At 40.1% G+C, this 9,177-nt stretch overlaps 1 protein-coding gene across 1 annotated transcript; it reads left to right on the top strand.

The window, feature by feature from the left end:
* The first annotated feature begins 1,000 nt into the window (after positions 1-1,000).
* LOC148338155 (neuronal acetylcholine receptor subunit alpha-9-II) lies at positions 1,001-6,144 on the top strand. The gene is made up of 6 exons (XM_088294101.1): positions 1,001-1,193; positions 1,640-1,785; positions 2,979-3,133; positions 3,359-3,539; positions 4,681-5,032; positions 5,160-6,144. The coding sequence occupies exons 1-6, from the start codon at positions 1,154-1,156 to the stop codon at positions 5,930-5,932; spliced, it is 1,647 nt and encodes a 548-aa protein (XP_088150227.1). The 5' UTR covers positions 1,001-1,153; the 3' UTR covers positions 5,933-6,144.
* The last annotated feature ends 3,033 nt before the right edge of the window (positions 6,145-9,177 follow it).

The raw sequence follows: 9,177 nt of genomic DNA, 5'->3' as shown, positions 1-9,177 counted from the left end.
CCCAAAGGGCCAGTGTTGTGATGATCCTCCAAGATCCATTTTTATTTCATCACAAAGGTCAACATATGCAACTTAATATATATATATTTTTTTTTTAGTAAAAAGGCGAAGCTCTTGATTAACCGGTCGATTTACGTTCCTCCCCTCGCCTATGGTCACGAGCTGCGGGTCGTGACCGAAAGAACAAGATCTCGTCTTCAAACGAGTTTAAAAATGGACAGAGACAGTTATTCGGACTAATCAATATCATGGCCATAGTGATTTGGAATTATGTCACAAAATATGGGAAATCTGTAACATTTGGCAGCTTTGTTTAATGCTGCAAGCCAATTTATAGTGCCGCGCCATCTGGTGTACCTGCTTTGGCCACCAGGAGGCAGTATCATGCTAACACAAATAAAGATGTACTTTTATTATTAGGGACTCATTAATGTAATTCTCTTAAATTAAATAATTTCTCAGTAAAATGTATTTATTTGTTTTAGATGTTAATTTTTATTGGACAGGGCTGTATCAAAGAATTGAACAATTTAAATTAATAGATATATTTTATATTAAATCTAACTAAAACCATGCATTTGTAATTTATCAATGCATGCGTATGTACGTAATGTAATGTGTGCTGTGATGTCAGACTGCACTGCAAAATACTGAAAGCGAGTTCTGTTTTACACCCTCCCACATTGCTAATTAAGGTAACCAACCTGATAATAAGGTTACAAAGTCTTGGCCTCTGACCAGCAAACAGCAATTAGCCAATGCGTGGCTGGTTTCATTGTCTTCATAGTTGCCTTACATATAATCTGCCTGTTCCAAAAAATGGCTGTACTACTTGATCTGTGCTCAGTTGTCCTAAGGTTCTGTTTTCAACATTGTGATGTGAAGATACCCGCCAAGTGAATCAGTCATGCGCAGCGAGGCGGTTACTGGTGGGCATCCTGTTTCTCTCAGTCTTCTTCTGCTGAGTTACGTGATAGCAGCTCCAGTGTCATTGTTAGTGTCCACCCCCTGCATTGCACTGGGCCTGGTCTGGCCCTACGGCGAGTCAACGGACCACTGTTGGGACATTTTCATGTGAGAAAACATGTAGGCCACAGGTTATTTATTTTTTTATTTTATTTTTTATTTTTCTTCTGCATCAAACCTGGACGAGATGATCCAAATACTCTGTCTGGCCATGCTGCTACCTTCAGGTAAGACCTGGAACAGTCATTTGGTTTGCTGTTGTTGCTTGAAACTTGCATCTTTTGAAATTATTGTGCAAATGATAGCATTTTATTTATGCGTTTTGGTGTTGATGTCAAGCAAAAAATATTTATAACTTGTTACTTCCGTCCACTTGGAAGACTGACTAATCACACTTTATTAGGCACCATGTACTAATTCGAGACAACAAAAGACTTTCCTAAATATTTTACCATTACAAGCATAATGCCCCATTTTGTTTGTCTTTGTTCATTAAATGAATATTTCACTCTTAGGTAAATCATGTTCAAACTATTCAAAATACTGCACCTCACGGCAGGATGCAATGCACTGCAACCAAGAACAAGTTTGAACAAATTCTATAAGCATGAAATTGTGTTGGGGATTGGTTTATCCAAAATTCAAACATTAAAGACGATCTTTGTGCCTGCAGTGGCTCACTCAGCTCAGGGTCACTATGCCCAGAAGCTACTCCATGATTTGATGGAGAACTATACCAGTGCCCTGCGGCCCGTGGAGGACACAGACCGAGCACTGAACGTGACTTTACAAATCACACTCTCGCAGATCAAAGATATGGTGAGTCCGACCTGCCTCAAACTGTAATCTTTAATTTTTTATTTTTTTTTAAACCCAAGATTATCTTTATTTAAGTGTAGCTGACTTGTTTCGATGTTAATGGGATGAGTAACCCTTAGGCCATGTTTGATATTGCTACCCTTGCTGAGCCCAGAATTGCACGCAAATTGTAGAATTCAATCCAGTCAATAAGAATTTAAAAATATATAGTTTTTATGGGTTTTAATTGACCAAAAGTGGCCACCATACCGCTGGAAGATACAAATTAATGCAAACTATAAATCATTGATATATTTAAGGACACGGTAAAGTGGCTCCCAAATGTGTTTCTATAGGTTTTTCACCATTTTCTTTCCCGATTTTCACACTTTGTCAAGAATAAGTCGCCCTCACTTTAAAACCTGACGGCCTTGGTTTGCATCAGTGGTTGTCTGGCACAATTGCAAGTTCCTTAGTTATGAAAAATAGGTCCACACCTATTTGTTTGCGAGCGAGCTGTTGGCTAGCGCCTTTTTATGTGACGTAAAAAGCCCGGCAACGACCCGATAGGATATTTTCCAGCTCCTGGAGGATTTAAACAGGTATATTTTTGTGGACTGCAGAAAGATGCTCGACAAAGTAGCACCCATTTTTCAGCAACACTGTGATTTTATGTTGCATTTGAGAATGGTAAAATGGCTTGATTTTTCACAATGAAGCTTAATTTCTTGTAATTGAGGATTTTTTTTTTATACATTCAAATTCAGCAGTGTTGTCTTGTTTGTAGTATGTCAAATTTAGAAGTCATGCTTAGTTTTGCTTTTCAGGCACTTTAAGAGCCAAAGTTAGAGATGAAAAACTTCCCACCCTTTGGAATTTTGATTACACATTAACATGGTTCTATAAAAAGAAGCCTGGCAGACACAAGTGGCCATCATAAAGCCAAAAGGCTTAATGTATTTAAATGAAAAGCCTGGTTCTCAAAGTACCAGGCCAGGCCTGCTGTTACTGAGCTGGATCAGGTTCCCATTCAGGTCCGCTACTGTTTCAGTCTCCACTGAACAACCACTTGATTTTTGTGTGCGTCTTTGAGTGTGTAGTGGAGGACTGACAACACCATAGTGGTACAATTACAGTTACAATTATAAATACACACATCGGGAAAGACGGATAGCAAAAGTGTTTTAAAATCTGTGCGCTGGCCGTGCTTTCAGGATGAGAGGAACCAGGTGTTGATTGCCTATCTGTGGATAAGACAAAGGTGGCACGATGCTTACCTGAAGTGGAATAAGGAAGACTATGACGGATTGGAGATCATCCACATTCCGAGCAACCTTGTGTGGAGACCTGACCTCGTCCTCTATAACAAGTATGCCCATATGTCAGTCAGTCTATGATGACTGCTATGCAGTTATCAAGTTTTCTTTTTTGCCAAATAATGGCCTTCCTGTCACATGACTATGTTATATGTATTTTCCATAATGTATTCTCATGTGTATAGAGCTATGCTAATAATACGAGTTTGAACCGATTAGCCGACTAGTCAATGAGTCGATTTTTCTGTTCCGCGCCAAATCTTTGTCATCTCGTCCAGGGCTGATGACGCCTTGTCCGGGCCAATGGACACCAATGTGAAGTTGCGCTACAATGGAGAGATCACCTGGGACGCTCCTGCCATCACCAAGAGCTCCTGCGTGGTGGATGTCTCTTACTTTCCCTTCGACAGCCAAGAATGTAACCTGACCTTTGGATCCTGGACCTATAATGGAAACCAGGTATGAATACAATAGAATACAATCGATTATTTTATTGTCATTGTACCACAAACTGCAACAAAATGCAATTATTATAACCAGTAACCGTTTTGCAACAAAATGGGACCGTCATAATCGTTTCAAGAGAAAAAAAATAGAAAACCATTGACAAGAGCGGGATGCAGCCCCCTGATTTCTCAAATGAAGAACACAATACAAGACAATACAATACAATGAAAACTTTACTTACATAGAGGAAACTGGAAAAAGCAGCCTCAGGCTAAACTGCTGTTAGGGGAGCACAGTATGGATTTGGCAAAAAAAAAAACTCAGCAAACAGCGACTCAAATACTTGTGGACTAGGGGAGCATTGAGTAGGGGACTTTACTGCCCAGATGCACTGAGAAGCCGTTCGCAGCCATAGAGGCGCCTGCCAACTCCCAGGACAGCTGCGCTCCAACAGAGGAAGGATAGAGTTTTTTGGTGCATTAAATTTGCACTTCTCAGAGCGAAGTGACCACGGAGCTTAAAGTGTCATACGGTTTCATCAGCACATTGCAACAGAAAGACTGGGAGAGTCACAGAGAGAAATATAAGTGGACATCCTTGGAAATTTCAAAAGAAAAATACAATTCAATTTTGCCATGAGTAAAAAAAAGCAATATTGAGGTGTTTGAAGATGCTAACCCCTGTTAACACACAAAAAAACAAACAAACAAAAAAAAAACTCACTTCAGTATCTCCCCATGGAACGTAAACTAAAATGACACCATCAACCATTTTAGTTTGAAGCAAACCTTTGGGGTGTATTCTGGCGCTTCTACTTTGATGAACTAAAACTACTGAATTTGACCAAATGAGCTTGTTGAAGCTATTTCAACATTAAATAGTTACATTTAAATGGGTTGAACATAAAAGTCAAATAAAAATAATCAAACAAAAATATTTGAAAGCAAACAATTGTTGAATTTCCTATTTATATACAAGTGAACTGCAGGGATTATTTTGCGTTTTAGAGGCAACCCATGCTCATTTCGAGGGATGACTTTTAATTGGACGTGTTGTTGCCTTGAATACACTGACAGAAGAAAACCATACGAGAAGGTGAAAATGTGGGTTATGTGCCTCCTTTTCACCATCTCATTTCTGTCCTATATTGCAGGTGGACATCTTCATGGGTATGGACAGCGGCGACTTGTCCGACTTTGTGGAAAATGTAGAGTGGGAGTGCCACGGCATGCCGGCCACCAAGAATGTCATCATGTACGGTTGTTGCTCCGACCCGTACCCCGACATCACCTACACCGTGCTGCTGCAGCGCCGCTCTTCCTTCTACATCTTCAACCTCCTTCTTCCATGCTTCCTTATCTCCTTCTTGGCTCCTCTTGGATTCTACCTGCCTGCCGACTCTGGGGAGAAAGTTTCTCTGGGAGTGACGGTGCTTCTGGCTCTCACCGTGTTCCAGCTTATGGTGGCTGAGAGCATGCCTCCCTCAGAGAGTGTGCCTCTTATAGGTAAGAGATGTCACACTTTGGATTTTTAGTCTTCTTAAGAGGATTTCAATATTAATCAATAGATTTCAAGGAAATGATTTCACCAAATAGAAATCGGTGTAAAACCACCTGTGTGTGTGTTACTCAGGCAAGTACTATATCGCCACCATGACCATGGTCACAGCCTCCACGGCTCTCACCATCTTCATCATGAATATTCATTTCTGTGGTCCGGAGGCCAAACCAGTTCCCCACTGGGCGAAAGTTCTCATCATCGACTACATGTCCAAGATCTTCTGCGTGTACGAGGTGGGCGAGAACTGCGCTTCCTCCTCATCCACGTCCTCTTCATCTGCTCACTTGGCTCAGACTGATGTCAATCGCCAGTGCCTCGCCTCCCATGTCGGAGCAAACGGCCAAGCGGGATGTCATAGTAGTCGAGAAAAGCGACAGGGTCAAAAGAAACCCAAGCCCCAGACCCCGACACCACAAGAACATCCAAAAATAAAAACACAGCATCACATCACTAGGGCAGAGAGGAGCCTCTACTCTACCTTTCCACTTGGGAAGTATGAATGCTCTAATGGGAAGATTCCCGCAGGGGACACTAAAGATGAACAGAAGCTTCCATGTTGCACCCGAGAAAAAAATCCACCTTGCTGCCCTGAAGACAAAAAAACACCAGCGGTAACATTTGGTGCCTGTGCATTATGTCGTCATGGCAACGGCATCCCTGGCGGAGACCCCAAGTTGGTGCGTAATGTTGAGTACATTGCAAATTGTTTCAGAGAGCAGAGGGCCACATGTGCCAAGGGGGCCGAGTGGAAGAAAATTGCTAAAGTGATGGACAGGTTCTTCATGTGGATCTTCTTCATCATGGTCTTTCTTATGAGCATCCTTGTCATTGGGAAGGCCCCGTGAACAATCCAGTCACTCTGCCTTCATATTGCTGAGTTCTTTCTCACTGCACCATACCGAGGTTATTAAAGATAACGAAAACTAATAAAGTAACTAAAACTAAAATTGAAAAAAACATTATCCTTAAAGAAATAAAATAAACTTACCAATGGTTTAAAAATAAAATCCAACTGAAACTACAGCATATCTTTAGTTTATAAACCCAACTGAAACTCACTCTTATTATAGTGAAAATGTCCTTCATTTTCATCGTTCAGAGTTGATATCATGTACGAGCATTTGTGGTTCATTTTAATTGTATTTATTTCAATATTGCTGTATGTCCATACATAAGAAGAAAGATCAAAAAGTTGAGAATTTTAGTATTGTTTACTTTATTGCACAATACTTAGTGATCTTCTTTTCTTAATCTTGCACTCGACAAATACTCAAAAATATTTTAAAAGAAAATTACAACTAATACTAAAACTGATTCAAATTAGCAAAGTGTTTTTGAAATAAAAGTTGAAAATTAACAGCTTCATCCCTCAAAAAACAAACAAACAAACAAACAACAAAAAAAATCTAAATCATCTTTAATAGGTTAATGCTGACCCACGAAAATGCTGGGGTTCACTGTACTGTCACGATAACTTTGCTTAAAGCACATTCCTAATGGTGAATTTTAGTTCTTCCTCCCATTTCTGTCACATATTTCAAAACATCACGTGAATCTTTTTGTTCTAAACTTTATGATGTACTTAAAAATCTTATATTGATCTTGAAGTTAAAGCTCAACATTAAACAATGTTGTGTCTTAGCATTCTGCATACTTCTTGACAACTCAAACATGCACGATTATTGTCTGTTGAAGTGCTGCCACGCTCCGTGTCATGGGTTTACAGCAAAAGTCCTTCCCCAAGCTTTGAATACACATAAGAAAGAGGATCTGCCGTTCAAATGCATTCATCACAGCGAAATCAGATGCCCGGACCTCTCAAAAACACAGTGTTAGTACACCTTGAGGATTAGCTGAATCGTTTTTTTTTTCTTTTCAAAATCATCCAGGAAGTTGTAAATGAGCATGCTTTGTTTGTAGTACAGCCTGGGCACTGGAGTATGTAAGCTAAGATGGAGCATTAATTATAGAAGACAGTCCGTCACCCCCTCCTCCAAAATAGCATGCATTTTAATAGGAGGACAACCCCGTTCAATGTTGGGCGTGTGTGGGCAAGTTGGATGGTTTTGATTGGAAAGGAGTTACATGCATTTTGTATGCATTTAGGATGAACCGCTGTTCCTGGAAATTTGACAGATATTGCGCAACAGCACCAAATACCCTCCATTCATGCTCCGTACCAAGATGATTTTGGACGGGAGGCAGGGTACACCAAGGACAGGTTGCTGTTTATAAGTTATGTATTATAAAACGTCTGTTATATAGTACAAAACGTTTATTTTATTCATTTAGTTAACATGAATGCTTGTAGTAACATTTATTATATTATTTTTATATTTATTGTTGACATTACTGATATTATAATGTTAAAATACAATGAATAATATTCCATATGAAAATAATAATAATAATATAAAAAAACTCACACACCTCCTTATAAAAAACAAAAGCTCTAAAAGCCATTGGACATTTTTTCTTCTAAATATCATGTGGCTATAGCATTTACCTGGATAACTGACAATCTTACACAGACAAAGACAAAAAAAAACATGTACTATGTTTGTGTTCGCATTGTGACAGTCTGGTAAGAATGATGTAACAATGTTATGAAGGGATTGGTGTTTACATTCTATTTTTCGCCTAAAACATTTAGCTGTTTATGGCTTTATTGTTGTAACACCTAAATTTGCCCCACCGAATCTGCAGCTCATCTTTTATCGACAACAGCGTCTGTATCGAACAGACAGACTGCTAAAACAAATAATTAGCAGAGGATGGTTTCGATCCATCGACCTCTGGGTTATGGGCCCAGCACGCTTCCGCTGCGCCACTCTGCTGTATGTAAATACGTGGTAATCAAATGATCAATACAATCCTATTCTTCATTAACGCGCCTATATTCAACAGCAGAGGGCGCTATAACGCCGTGTAATGTGTCAAACTGTGAGTTTGAAGCTGCGTCTTTTGGCAGTGATGCATCGGAATTCATTACACAATGTATCTCTTCTGCATCAGAAGTTAGAATCGCTGCAGTATCAGAGCGAAAATGTTCACGATAACAAAATATGTAGCTTATAGATAGATGGGCGAATGTTTGGATGAAGGATATTCACGGAGCCTGTTACCTGATTTGTTTGCGCTGCGGCGGTTCCCACTCAGTGACGGTGTCTGTGTGTGTGTGTCCTGCGACTAATTAAGGGTTGAGCCCATCTTTCACCCAAAGTCACCTAGGATAGTCTCCAGCGCTCTCCCACCACATTGCGCGGGATAAGTGACGCTTAATATTGAAAACAAGCAACAAATAGAAGAGCAGTTAAAAAAGACAGTCATTCAAATATTGTTCCCTCATCGTTCAAGTGCGCTTGATTTTCTTAATATAGGGTCAAAAAGCATCCAATGGACTGGGTATCAAGGATACTGAATAAATACTCAATTGGCTTTCCATACAATTAAAAAGTGCAAAAGCTGGCATGCAGGCACCATTTCGACAAAATAGAGCCACGCGTACTGGCAGACTGCCAATCAATGGTTCGACGTTGCACATCCTGCAAAACTCAACAACTCTTACACAATATACAATGCATCTTTATTTAGATGTAAAACCCGCTGAAAATAAAGGCTTTGTTTCAGTGCTATTCACATTTTACTGCAACTAGTGTCATCTTAAACCTACTCAGGAGATCATCCATTTTTTAATCACCACGGGCTATACTTGTCACCATGCAGAGACGGGCACTTCACCCTATTTTGCATGTCCTCCCTTCGTCCTCCTTCAGCGAACTGAGCACGCTTCCGTCACATGCAGTCTCTATACGTCTTCATTCATAAAATAATCATATTGCGTCCCCGTCCGTCCTGCGTCCTTTTAAAGCACTTCCGTCCATGCATTTCCCCCGCCCCGGGTCCCCCAAAACAAAAAACAGATGCTCCCCCCCCCCTAAACAATGCCAAACGCAGCTATCATATACCAGAACCATTTTTTGTGCAGGCAAATTCACAGAGGAGCTCGGACCGGGGTTTGCACTTGAAGAGATGGCTGTATTTTTTGCACTTGATCCATTTTTTCAAATTCAATTATTTTAGCTCTCAA

Source organism: Idiotropiscis lumnitzeri, chromosome 4 (genome assembly GCF_059441095.1).
Source record: "Idiotropiscis lumnitzeri isolate Australia: NSW breed Sydney's pygmy pipehorse chromosome 4, RoL_Ilum_1.0, whole genome shotgun sequence".
Lineage (NCBI taxonomy): Eukaryota > Metazoa > Chordata > Actinopteri > Syngnathiformes > Syngnathidae > Idiotropiscis > Idiotropiscis lumnitzeri.
The sequence above is the reverse complement of the archived record's forward strand: the minus strand, read 5'-3'. Positions and strand labels throughout refer to the sequence as shown.

What these genes read in the sequence shown, in the direction of transcription:
- LOC148338155 (XM_088294101.1), top strand. Translation starts at nt 1,154, where the DNA reads ATGATCCAAATACTCTGTCTGGCCATGCTGCTACCTTCAG. An exon ending in GGACCTATAATGGAAACCAG is followed by an intron (nt 3,540 to 4,680) that starts GTATGAATACAA and finishes CCTATATTGCAG; the next exon opens with GTGGACATCTTCATGGGTAT. An exon ending in AGAGAGTGTGCCTCTTATAG is followed by an intron (nt 5,033 to 5,159) that starts GTAAGAGATGTC and finishes TGTGTTACTCAG; the next exon opens with GCAAGTACTATATCGCCACC.